The 13,758-nt window shown below is 45.3% G+C and overlaps 1 protein-coding gene across 4 annotated transcripts in view; it reads left to right on the forward strand.

Moving 5' to 3' along the window:
* ATP8A1 (ATPase phospholipid transporting 8A1) overlaps positions 1–13,758 on the forward strand; it is a 225,650-nt gene that overhangs the window by 110,879 nt on the left and 101,013 nt on the right. For all 4 annotated transcript variants that reach the window (XM_084797285.1, XM_084797286.1, XM_084797287.1 and 1 more), the window contains 3 exons: positions 977–1,046; positions 7,624–7,708; positions 9,339–9,478. In XM_084797285.1, coding sequence (XP_084653411.1) covers positions 977–1,046; positions 7,624–7,708; positions 9,339–9,478 — 295 coding nt within the window. The remainder of the gene's footprint in view (positions 1–976; positions 1,047–7,623; positions 7,709–9,338; positions 9,479–13,758) is intronic.

Consider the following 13,758-nt stretch of genomic DNA (forward strand, 5'->3'; position numbering starts at 1 on the left):
CTGCTTCCTACTTCTCATGGTCATCTCTGATGCGGCGCCTTTTCTCTGCAATGGCCGGCTGATTCTGATGGGTCTCAGAAGAGGGTTCCCAGCCTTAGATAACTTGACTGGAGAAGTAAAGTGATGAGCCTGGGACCATTAAATCAGAACTGGACTCAGAACAGCATGAATCGGGAAGGACTGAGCTAACACGTGTAGGACAGACAAGTTTGCTCTGCTCCTAAAGTACAGTCTCTCCACTTCCCCATAGTCAACCATACACTAAAAATACCAGAGGGAAACTTCTAGAAGCAAGCAATTTCTAAGTCTCAAATACCTTTTACTAAGTTGTATTGTTGTAATTGTTCTTTTAGTCACTGTTGTTACTTGCTTACTGTGTCTGACAAATTAACCATTGTCATAGGTATGTATGTACAGGGAAAATGGAGTATTGGGTTGACACTATCCCCAGTCTTTGACATCTGCTGGGAGTCCTGGGATGCACCCCTCTCAGAAAAGGGCCTACTACAATTATTAAAAAAATAATGAATGTTTATATTGCTTCTTAAAAGACTAAGATTTGCTTTTATAAGTGGTTATATATTTTAAATTATCATCTTTGTTTTTAATTATTAAGATGTAGCATATAACCCATCTATTAAGATACTAGCTCAAATAGTTTTCAGATATTAACATATTAAACACAGTGCTACTCTAGTGAGTATTAACACTCACTGATGTCTGGTGAGCTGTTTTGTTTATTCCTTTAAGACAATAGATGGTACTCTGGTGACTTAAAAAAAACAAAAGTATAACTCTCCAAGGCACCCAGGTGTACACTCAGGAGACAATTTGCATATACAGAAGAAAATGGCTCATAATCTAGTGGGATTAATTTTTTTCACCACGAGCATTAAGTTACGTGAAGCACAACAGAAACATGCCTATGCAGATCTGCCGTATGGTGACCCGTGACGGAAAAACCTCTTTATTTCAGCGCTAGGAAAAGAATGTCGGTGGTGGTTCGCACTCCATCCGGGAAGTTACGGCTTTACTGCAAAGGAGCTGTAAGTTTTTACTTATGCCTTTTACAGTTTTGATTTATGATGGTTTATAATGCTTGCGTTAGGCATCCTGCGATGGAAACGTAACACAGCTGTTTAGCATGAAGCCGATGACATCTACTTTTGTTGGTGTTTTATAGTGACAGCATTTGGCCCCATCTGGTGAAATGGGGAACTCCTTCTGGGTGCATTTGGTGCATTGAAAAAGTCTGGCATAGGTTACTTTTGTAATTCAATTCTTAGTACATGATATGTGAGGTTTGTGTTATATTAGCTACATTAGCAGATGACTAAATACAGAAAATATTTTTAAATTGTGTTAGAATATAATAATGACACACTCCAATTTTAATCTGCTTGCCTAAAGACCGTAGAAGTGGGGAGAGAGCTAGCTCACAATCATTGCTGTGATTTCTCATTGGGATCGCTGGTTTGTCTTGCTTTAAATGTTACAGGATTGCTGATTGCCGGTTAGCTTCGGGATTGAGTAGATTATATCAGCAGAGATAGTATCGTGTATTCCAGCTGAATTTTCCTAGTAGTTAAAACATGTTTACACTCATGGGAAAAAAAAAAAAAAAACGAGAGCCCCACCAAACAGGGCCATTGTTTGCTAAGATCAGTCAGGATCTCTTCCTGGGGTGCTCTTTGCACATTTCAGCTTGAAATTTCACATTTTCCATGGAGACTGGGAAACGGGAACTTAACAAAGCCAAGGCTTTTTGTTTAAATTCCCCTTGAGAAAGTTAAGTGCCTCGGTAGTAAAGCATCAAACACGATTTTTGAATGTGGTGATGTGGTTTCTTTGGGTTTTGTGTTCACATTGATTAGGACACCTAACGTGTATTCATCGTGAGTGCTTTATCACCAGGCTTCGAGCTGGATTTAGAGATGTGACAGTAAAACCAAAGTCTCTAGCCAGGGACGTGCACAAAGAGAAGGTGATTAGGTGGTGGCGCGCTATGCCACACAGTGCAAATCTCCCACATTCCTATGGCAACAGCACTGTAAGATCTCCCACGTCGGTGATTGGCACCTGCCTGCTTCACAACACCCAAAGCACACACTTCCTTTTTAAAGTTTTGAGTATTCTACCTCTAAACTTTTATTTGAGGTTTTAAAGCATCGGATACAAAATAAAAGACATTGGGTTTGTTTGTAATCAGAGAGAGTGTTTGCAAGTATTCACTTCTGTGTTGTATTGTTCCCCCCTCTGAAGTAGGGTTAGGTAGTAAGAAGGCGTAAGCATATAAAACAGCAAGGAACATTTGAGAACTGTAGTTTGACGTGGAGCGAGCAAAAGGGTTGTGACTCAGGTGATGGGCTTGCTTGGCCTCCACCAAGAGCACGTACTTTCTTCCCTGATGTTGGGGAAGATGATTTGAGGGCTGCAAACAGATGCAGACAGAGCCTGATCGACTCTCTCCCAGGCAAGAGCTGCCGGGGGTGGATGGAGACAGGCCCAGGGAAGACCGGGGAGGGAGATTTAGGAACTGGTAATTGATGTATGCAGGTGCTGAGGGGAAGGATTATCAGGATCGTTTGGGGATTTCTACTCGGCTTGCTGAGTGGACTAACACCGCTTTCCAAGATAGTGAGCTGGGAGCTACACAGGGCTTGTCAGGGGCTGAAGCCTGGATTACCCAGGAAAGGGAATTGGAGTGAAGTTATCTGGACCAAAAAGAAGAAGAAGAAGAAGAAGAAGAAGAAGAAGAAGAAGAAGAAGAAGAAGAAGAAGAAGAAGAAGAAGAAGAAGAAGAAGAAGAAGAAGAAGAAGAAGAAGAAGACGACGACTCAACCCTGGAGAGCACTTGCTCCTCTCCCAGAGAACATGAGCTTGGTTCCTAGCACCCACGCACCTTCCAGACGAGCCACATCCTCCTCCGGCCTCCAGGGCCACCTGCGCCACCACGCAGACAAACCAAAAGAAGACCGGCTCTTCTCTCCACGTTCCTTGGTTGCATGTAGTTCTTCGTGCACGGGTGGGGCCCATAAGATTTCACCCTTCAGTGTTTAGCTTCCCCTTTCATTTCTAGGAGGCACAATCTCACAAAAGACTTTCTGGTCCTCTGGCTCTCACAGCCTTTCCACTCACCTCTTCCGCGGCGTTCCCTGAGCCTTAGATACAGGTGTTGCTGCGTTGTGAAGGCATCTGACTAGGGCTGGACTCATCACCAGTTGAGGTCTGCATCCTGGCCAGTTGTGGTTTCTTGTGGCGGCCTCTGCTTGCTGCAAAGAGAAGTTTCTTTAATGTGAGGTGAGAGCTTCACTTAGCCGTTTGTATAAGGGTGAGTTTTAGATGCAACTAGTGATGCCAGTTGGCTAGGTTTCTAGCACCAGGCATGGTTTCCCTCCTAATGAGCTGGCCTTAAGTCCAATTAGAGAGCTCAGGTGCAAGCCAGCTCCCCTACTCTGAGGCCAAGACCAGAGTGCTGAGCTTTCTAATCATGCAAGGGGGCTGAGGAGACCTCATGCCAACCCCTGCTAAGGCTATAAAACCATGAGGTTGGCAAGTACACAGCAAAGCACAGAGCCAGAGCTATGTGTGGAAATCTCACACCGGGCCAGCGAACACCTAACAGGAGAAACATGGGTTCACTCCAGATTAGACCCTCTGTGTAAGATGACTGCTTCGGGATGTTTGGAATCTCAGCATGATAAATAAAGACGGTGCAGGTATTTTCATTCAAGAAGAAAATTGGGAAGGGGCTCTGATATACACGTAGGATTAATTAGAAATCGTAAACAATTTTTAAAATCAATAAGTGGAGTAAATTCTAAAATAGGCACAGTTGAGGGGAGAATGAAGTTAGTAAATTAGACGGCAGTACTGAAAATGTCATGTAACATACAGTATAAAGAAACAGTGCCTGGGTTGGCGTGTGATCTATATTTCATGCCTCTTAAGAGTTTCTGTAAAGAAGATACCTTGTTTTGTTAATTTTTAAGCTAAAAAAAATGGAAGCACATACAGGTTACAATTTATATCAGCAGTAGTAGCCAATTAGAGGAAAGTACTAGTTCCTCAAATAAAACGTTGGTTTACTCAAGAAGTTTACTCTAAGCCACAGGGAGACTTGAGAAACTTGACTAACACACTTAATTCTGCAGGAACCTTAAAGCGACTGAAAATTTCAAAGTAAGTGTCTCTTAAAATTCCATGCTGTGTCCAAACAGACTATATCTGAAATCAGCTGCTCTTAGCAGTTCCCTACCACATCAGATTCTGAAGGGAGCCTATCACAGGAAATAATTGTGTATATTTAACTATGAGCATGCCGTGGACTAGTGAGATACCTCAGTGGACAAAGGATCGCACCCAAAGCCCCCCAGCCTGAGTTTAACCCTTGGGGGCCTGCATGGTACAAGGGCAGAGCCCCCTCCTGCAAGCTGTTCTCTGGTCACCACACACTCAGCTGGCACCATAACCACACCAACTCTCTCTTCCCTTTCCTCCTTCCAAACACTCCCATAAACCCCTCCTTGCTCTCTGTCAAGCCTGTGCCCCCTTTCCCCATTAGTTGTCATCACATGCATATGTGTATATGCATACATATTCCTAAATATAGCCTGCTCGGTCCGTGTCATGTTACTTGAGTGTACTTAGTCACTGTTTTTTGCTGTGAAGAGACGCCATGACCAAGGCAACTCTTAGGAAGCACTTAGTTGGGGGCCTTGCTCACAGTTGCAGAGGTTTAACCCTTTGTCATCCTGGTGGGGAGGACACGGTGGCATGCAGGCACTGGGGCAGTAGCTGAGAGCTACATCTTGATCTGTAGGCAGAAAGAGAGAGCAGCCCGGGCCTGTTGTGGACTTTCGAAACCTCAAAGCTCACTCCCAGTGACACACTTTCTCCAACAAGGCCCCGCCCCCTAATCCTTCTGATCCCTTCAAACAGTTCCATTCCCTGATGACTGAGCACTCAAATATATGGGCCTATGGAGGCCGTTCTTATTCAAACCACTACAGATTGTTTCCTTAGACCTCAACCCTACACAAAGAACTACATGCAAATATTCCTTTTTAAAATACATTTTTGGGTAAGGCTGGGGAAATATCTCAGTAGGGCAAGATGCTTAGCATGCAAGCATGAGGAGCTGAGTTTGGTCCTCAGAAGCCACATAAAAGTAAAAAATAAAGAGCATGCTTGTAATCCTAGGGGAGGTGGAGATAGGAGGCTCTTTGTGGCTTGCTAAACAGCTGCTGTAGCCAACACACAAGCCCCACAACCCACTGGGAGACTGTATCACAAAAAAATAAGATGGAAGTTCCTGAAGAATGACACTAGGGGTTGACCAGTGGCCGCCACACGCGTGTGCATGCACACCTGCATGTACACATTCACAACAATACGTTTTCAAATCCAGAGCTGAATCTGAACTTCAGTCTAAAACACAGTAAGAGGCAGAGGTGGTGCCTTGTGCCTATAATCCCAGCGATTGGGAGGTAGAAGTCAGAGTTCAGAGTTACCCTCAGCTTCGTAATAAATCCAAAGCCTGCCTGAACTACGTGAGACCCTGTCTCCGAAAAGACAGAAAGATAAAAATCAAGAGGAAAACAATGTTTTGAGTGAAAGTGAACCAAAAAGAAGTGATTAGCAATGGGTTTAACTTTCCTCAAAGCCCAGGGCCCATCCACACCAACAGTAAGTTGGCTGCACCACACCTTCCGCAAGAAAAGCTCTGGTTTTTCCACCTTTTCCTGACTGAAGGCCAGGATAAAAGATCACCAAATCCCCTAAGGATTTTTCCACAAGTTCCAAGTCTGACCTCATGTCATACACACCTCTTCTAGTATCTATGGAGAAGGTTTTCGGTTTTGTTTTGGTTTTTTTTTTTTTCACTCCTGAAAATGTGACTTGTACTGTAGCCCTCTAAATAAAGGAGGGCTTTATGTCCCCAAAAGTGTCTCTTAAGTATTTTATTCCCCACAAACATGGCCAACCCCTTGTGACTGTCATTTGAAGACATGCATTTGCTGCAGAAGGCCACATTTCCACCCTCCACCCTCGGTCTTCTCAATACCACAGAGACCGTAGACAATTAACTGACTCTCTTTTAAGCACCAGCGTGTTTAGATACACGGCAGGATCCAACCTCCCTCCTCTTTTATATACCACTTCTGTTTTTCAAGTTTTTAAAGATTTCCTTTCTCTGAAAATGGCCTCCGTTAACCTCACGGAAGATTTCATGAACTGCTATTTTAAAAAGAACTCTGAATTTACTCTTTTCCCTCTCAAGAAGGAGCCATGGTTGCAAACTGTCATTCCCTTCTCTGTTTTCCTTCCCATCCCACCACTGAAAAAATGAAAAGAAATTCCTAATTGGGGCTCGGGATATCCCATCTGCTCTGACGTCACTTGGTTGTGTCTCTCTCAAGGGCTATAAATCACCCCCCATTGGTCAGCTTCCAAATCTCAGCCCCGAGACCAGAAACCCCACAGTGGGTACTACCACTGAGACAGTAATTGCAGGTAAATGATTTATTTTTTCCTGGTCTAATAAAAAAAAAAAAAAGAAATCCGTAAAGGCTGAATGCTGAGGTTCTTTAAGACATTAAAACCAAAGCCAGTGAATAAGTAAGGGAACAATAGGCAATTTATAAAGGAGAAAAAAAGCAGAGGGGCAAATGGTGCATAAAGCGAAAACCAACTGGATTTTTAAAATAGGTCGTGGGGGTAGGGAGCATAGGGTCAGAACACGCTGTGTGAAAATACCAAAGAAATAAAACTGTTTTGTAAAACAGGAACTTTATTTTACAAATTAAGTCAGCCAGGTCTTAAAGCTGGACCCAGTCCGAGGCATTAGCTGTTTGAGGCAGCTCCAGGATTGGGGGTCCTCGTTCTGTCCCACCGAACCTCTCGGGACATTTGGTAGTCCAACAATACCTCAAGTTTGTCCCCCTGTCCCTGGAAAGTTCTAGAGTCAGAGACGTTTTATGTACACACTGAGGCCCGGGCTCAAGGGGGAAGCTGCATGGGCAGACTCTTTGTCAGGCCAGCATTTCCCAACGTTTCCTGAGTTCTAGAGCATGCCCCCCTAAACACAGCTCATGGGGTTCTACAAAACCTTCAGGGATGGTGCTCTGTGTGTTGTTGCACAGCCATCCTCCTGCCTCTGCTCTGTGTGTTGCACAGCCATCCTCCTGCCTCTGCTTCACAGTCCTTGAATATAAATGCAGACCATTAGGCCCAGTTCCTTCTCCGTGTTTCCACCCAATTCTAGATGACTGGCGACTCTTACCGAAATGCAGACATTATGTGAAACGTACTAGCGGTCCGTTTATGGGATTATCACAAGAAAAGCGTGTGCATGGTCTCTGCGGCCCCGGCGTTCCAGGCCGGGCTGTGTTTCCTGTCTGTGGTCGATTGAATCCATGGATGCAAAACCCACAGGCCCAGCTGTATTCCTTCCTGTCCTTGGCGAATCGCTGTTACTGAAAGACAAAAGAGTAGTCTGTGTGCAAAAGAAAACCCCTGGGAGTTTTTGTACAGACTCAGAACTGATGCTGTTGCCGACCTGAGTCTTATTAAATTTGGGGGGCTTAGTTAATCCACCATACTTTCTGCTTTATTTTCCAGGACACAGTAATTTATGAACGACTTGCAGAGACTTCAAAGTACAAAGAAATCACCCTAAAACACTTGGAGCAGTTTGCTACGGAAGGTGAGCATTATGTGGAAATAGAACCGGATGGAAATGCAAAGAAGTCATGGGCTTTCGACACCTTGCAGGGTTATTGGCAGTTTTACTTTCATATTCCTCAGGTGACGCATTGGCTACTAATGATGGTTTAGATATTCCTATGCACTATTCCCACGTGGGTTTTTTATTTTTCTTTTAAAAAAATTCTATTAAAATGCTGAGAGGCTTTGGCCCCCATTTGAAGTACTTAGGTCTTTAAATCTGTGTCACTTTTTAGAATAGAATCAGTGAAGAAAAACAAAAGAACTGAGCTTTTGTGATCTGGATAATAAAAAAAAAAGAAATGAACACTATATGATTGTGTAAAAAGTTATGCTATTATAACTTAACATCTTTTAATTGAGCCTACCACATGCCAGTGAAGCCTCAGAGTACATGGTAAATCAAGTCAGCCGCGTAGCTATCCTCCTGAAATACATGGTGATGTAAGAAGCAAGCGTCGCAGGGCCTATGGAGATGCTCCGGATTAGACGGGCAGAGGTGATGGGCGGTCACTCGGAGAATGCGCAGCATTTTACCGTTTGCACTTGGTAGCAGTATTCAAGGACTATCTAAATGTCCCACCTCCATTTCCACTCCTGTTTCCGCTAGCCTGGCCCCTGCTCAACTCCTTGTTTCCTCACAATGAAGGCTTTGAGAAGATAGCAATGTTTTCTATAAACATTAGACAAAAAAGATAAATAGATTGATAGATAGGTAGATAGATGATAGATAGATGATAAATTTATTGATAGATGATAGCTGGTAGATACATGATAGATAGATTGATTGATTGATTAATAGATGATACATGCATAGATAGATAGATAAATAAATTTATTGATGATAGCTGGTAGATAGATGATAGATAGGTAGATAAATAGATTTATCGATAGATGGTAGATAGATAGACAGACTTCAGAACACATGGGCGTAATGTTCTCCAAGTTTCCAAGAATTCAAGAGCTCAGAAACCTACACATTCACTGGTCATGCAGGTTTGGGGAGGAGGGTGGACATCTGGACTCCTCTACTCAGGCAACAAGATTACATAGGCTCTGCTTCCTCCGTCCCAACTGGCCTGCCGCACCCACGCCCCACACCCCACGCCCCATTCTTTCTCACCTTGGGCTGCTTCTTCATTGCTGCCCCCAAGTAAGTTCCCAGCCAGTTACCAAAAGAGGAAAAGGAAAACGTACTCTTGATACAGTGCCACAGATTTAAGCCCAGCTGGATGATGCAGGGGTCAGGCACTCTGCTCCTTTCTCAGGAGATAGGGCTGTCTTGCAGGGAGTGAAGGGGTGCTTCCAGGGAGGAGCCTGGGACAGCGAGGGCAGACACCCACGTACGTCACGGGTTGTGAACGGCAAGGAGTGTGGTGTGACATGGTTGAGAGAAGTCACCCTAGATGTAGAAAGGGCTCAAGGGCCTGGGAATCGTAAGCAACATACAAAGTTTAAAAGCTGGGAGAGCATTCCAGACACTTGACACTGAGGTTCTCCACCTCAGCAAATTGTTTGAATTCAGTGAGACTACTCAAAGTTGGGTTTGGTAAAATAACGGAAACGTTATCCTTGTGACTGCATCTCCTGGGGTGTGCTGCCTTCTGCAGGGCTGAGGACCTTGTGTTTCGCCGTGGCCGAGATTTCCGAGAGTGATTTCGAGGAGTGGCGGGCCGTCTACCAACGCGCGTCCACGTCGGTGCAGAACAGGCTGCTGAAGCTGGAGGAGAGCTACGAGCTGATTGAGAAGGTGCGTGGGGCGTGGTCGCCGTGGGAGAGCACGCTTCCATAGGCGTCCAGTCTCTGCTCTGGTACCTGTGCTATCAAAAACGGTATATGTTGTCCCGGGGCTTGCTGAGTGCATTTCCTGGCATGGGCCAAGAAAGACAAAGTGAGCCTACAGAGAAAGGTAAAGAGGCGTCTTAATCTCTGCAGTTTGGGAGCTTCTAAGGCTGAAGCTCTCTAAATAGATGCTGGCTTGGGTCCTTGGGCTCCTGGGTCCGTCCTTCCCCCTCACTAGTCCCCCATGGCGTGAAGTTCTCCCCACCCGCCGCGCTTTCTAGAAACAAGAAGCCGTCATCCCAGGAGCCTGCTTTCACTTGCTACTGGTGTCCCTCTACCTCTCCTTCACTTACCTCATCGCAAGGCTTACTATTGATTCTCCAGATCAATAAGCTAATAAATCTTAGTATGGCCTAAAATCTTGCTGCAAGGGCCCAAGGACCAAGTGTCATCGTATACAGGTCTTCACTCTCTCCTGTTTTGCGCTGTGATTTGGACACTCTAGCAAACTCCCTGCCAGCGTGTCCCATTGCATCATTGAGGACCTGGGCATGTGGACACACAGGCAGACACTTATATAAACACCCAGGCACACACACAGTACATACACATGGGGACATGCACACAGAGACAAATATGTAGACACAGACACACACACACACACACACACTGACATATACACACAGGCACATAAACATACACACACATATACACACAGACACACACACCGACATATATACACAGGCACAAATCTATACAGATACAGACATAATGTGCCTGTTTATAATTACTATGTTTGTGTAATACAAAATGATAGCACTTTGTAGATTTGTTATCGACAGTGAGTCGTACAACAGTGAATAACCTGGTGCTTTCTCTCGCACTCGTTGAGCCACAATCACTTATAGTGTTTCCTTCACCATTTCTGTCAAATGCCTTCATTTTACAGCTAAAGCAATCAAGTCCACTCAGGCCGACAGTGACAGGTATCCTGCGGTTGATGCTGTATCAGTGGCCGAGAACTCTCGCGCTCTTAGGTGACAACACTAAGCATTTCGTGTGGCCTTTCCCAGGTGCCCAGCGGTATAGTGGCATGCTGGGCTATGAACATGTCTGTCCGTCTGAGGAACTAATTGTCCCTGCTTACAGATGAGGGAATCGGTGACAGAGAGGATAAGACACTAGACCAAGGTCACAGACCTCAAGAGAGAATTAGCCAGACCCTGTGCTCTGGTGTATCCGAGGGCCTTTCCTGTAGCTTGAACTTGTCATTCAGTCTCTGATTCTCTCAGTGTCTTCCCTTGGGTGCAGCCTAGGATGGAAGGAGCCTCTTGGGTGCAGTTCATCTGCAGGTGGGTAAGGCTGACTATTTCCCGCCCCCCTTCCCGCGCCCCCTTTGTTATGAAACTAGGTGCTTCCTGAATTGGAAGGCAGCTAGCACCAAGGCCTCCTGGGACGAGTTCTACCTTACCCACACCCACCCCACTGCACTCCCGACACTCTCCCCTCTAGGTAATAACCAGGTCTTCTCGCGGCACATGTTTTTTTCTGACACATGTCAATGCCACATATGACTCAAGGTATTATTCTCCTGTCTCCATAGAACACTGTGATCACTTTGGGGACAGTGGCTTGTTCCTTCCGTAACTTGGGGAGTACTATATGTCCCCTTGTACTTATATAAGAGGGAGACATCTAGATGATACACACCTATGATTAAAAACTTCCAGCTTTTAACTGGGAGACACATTCAACCTTTATCCAGCAGATGGCGATCATGAGTTAAAGTTTTTTGTCTTTTCCTTAGTATACAAATACAGAAACCAACTTAAGACTCCTTACCCTCCCCTAGTCCTCAGAAAGGGGGAGCCCTCCTCCTCCCTTATGATCTGACCCCAGCCTATCAAGTCTCATCTGGACTGCCTGCATCCTTTTCCTCTGTGGACTGACAAGGCCGTCCTGCCAGGGAGAAGAGCTCAATGAGCAGGTAGTAGAGCCCATGTCAGCGGTAGGCCCTACTCCCCATGTTATGGGACCCACGAGGAGACCGTGCTGCCTATCGACTACATCTGAGCAGAGGGTCTAGGTCCTCTCCATGCATGGTCCTTGGTTAGTGCATCAGTCTCTGCAGGGTCCCCTGGGCCCAGATTTCTTGCCTCCATGGGTCTCCTTGCGGAGCTCCTGGCCCCTCCAGGTCCCTCTACCCCCAACTCTTCCCTAAGACTCCCTGTGCTCCACCCCAAAGTTTGGCTGTGAGCCTCAGCATCCGCTTCAGTCCTCAGCTGGGTGGAGTCTTTCCAAGGACATCTGTGGTAGGCTCTCACTCTGTTCAAGCACTTCTGGTCTGTTCTGCTTGCCCTTCTGGATGAGAATTAAGCATCCTCCCTAGGGCCCTCCTTGTCATTTGGCTTCTGTGGGTCTGCGGATTGTAGTGTGGTTATCCTGTCTTATGGGGCTAATATCTACTTATGAGTATACAACATGCTTGTCTTTCTGAGTCTGGGTTACCTCACTCAGGATGATCTTTTCTAGTTCCATCCATTTGCCTGCAAATTTCAAGATTTCCTTGTTTTTAATAGCTGAGTGTTCCAGCTGTGTAATTCCAGTGTGTAAATGCACCACAGATTCTTTACCCATTCTTCAGTTAAGGGACATCTAGGTTGTTTCCAGATTCTGGCTATTACAAATAAAGCTGCTCTGAACATAGTTGAGCAAATGTGTGGTGAATGAAAAGGGAATTTAGAGCTAACTGTGATAAAGCCCCATGTGGGATGTAGAAGGGTAGGGAGACAGACTCCTTCCTCACACTCCTATTTTAGCTAAGAGCAGCGTTCTGTACGCTCTCCTACTCCTAACATGGGGCTCTGCTTCGGGCATTCATTTAATTAACAGTCAGTGAGTGATTTAGGTGTCCTCGATCACAGGGCTGCTGAGGTAATGAGGACGATTCCCTGAGGCCTCTAGAAGCCACCGTGGTCTACGCAGAGTCCCCAGGTGAGGAACTTCAAAAGGACCCTTGGTCTGAAGGAAGCTTTTTGTTTATTTCAAGACAGGGTTTCTCTGTGTGGCCTTGGCTGTCCTGGACTCCATTTGTAGACCAGGCTGGCCTCGAACTCACAAAGATCCTTTAAAATTGTTCTCCACCACGCCCAGCTGTGAGGGCGGCTTTTGAAATGACTGCAAAGATGATCTTGTCTTTGAGGGACTAGGCAGAGTTAGACAGAAACAACACAGGTCCGTGTACCTGAGTTACTTTTCTTTAAAGTGTCTCTGGCGGCCTTTGGGGACCGTGGCGTTTGAATATGTGTGACCCTGAGCAGGCTGGTGCTGCTGTTGGTCTGAGGGTCCCCTCTGTGTTACAATCAAGAGCTTGGCAGTCAGAACCTGTGTTTGCCGTCATTGCACACAGCCTTGTGAGACCAGCTCAACCAAAGAGACCACCTTAAGGGTCCCACCTGGCTTTAAACCTAGTGCCCCAGCCTCAGGTCACCCGCCTTGCCTTCTTTGACGGAGACACACTGGCTGTGCGACCTATTCTTTTATGTGTTTGGAATCCCTTAGCATCTAGACCATAGTATTTGACTGAATGTGGGGGACAGTTAATTTTTAAACTCTGAAAGTGGCTTTTGCTTTTCCTTTTCTTTCTAGAGCGGAATCCATTTTCCAAACAAAACATTGGCTAAATCACGAGCTGTACAATTGATGAAAGGCAAACTGCTCCAGTTAGCATGAAAGGTAGAGAGACGCCCCTGCGGCTTTCCCCTCTGCCTCCACCTTGCCATCACGGTGGTCCGTAAGGAGCTTCATGGCTCCACTGAGTGCAGTATGAAAACTGTATCATGTTACAGCTGTGTGTGGATATTTTAGAAATGTGCTTTTTTTTTTTTTTTTTTTTTTTTAAAGATCAGAGCATCACTGTCATGCAAGATGCTTCTGAGCACATTCGAATTAGTGACACAAGGTGCTATGGACACAGTAGTCGTGTTACATGGAAAACATTCTAAAGTGGAAAGATTTGGAGAGCGTCTCCTAAAAGACATTATTTTTAATATATGACAGAATAAGTGAAATTTTTACAGCATAATTAAACTTGTGGTTATAAACTCTACAGGCTCTCATATCCTTCCACTGTTTGTCCAAACTAGTGACTTAGGTTTTAAAATTTGAGTTAAAGCCTTCTTCCTTTGGGAGTTACAACTCGTACATGAGCTTGGAATTATGTGGCCAGGCATGGTGGCACATGCCATT

The sequence above is a fragment of the Acomys minous genome, assembly GCF_964271855.1.
Source record: "Acomys minous genome assembly, chromosome: 10".
NCBI lineage: Eukaryota > Metazoa > Chordata > Mammalia > Rodentia > Muridae > Acomys > Acomys minous.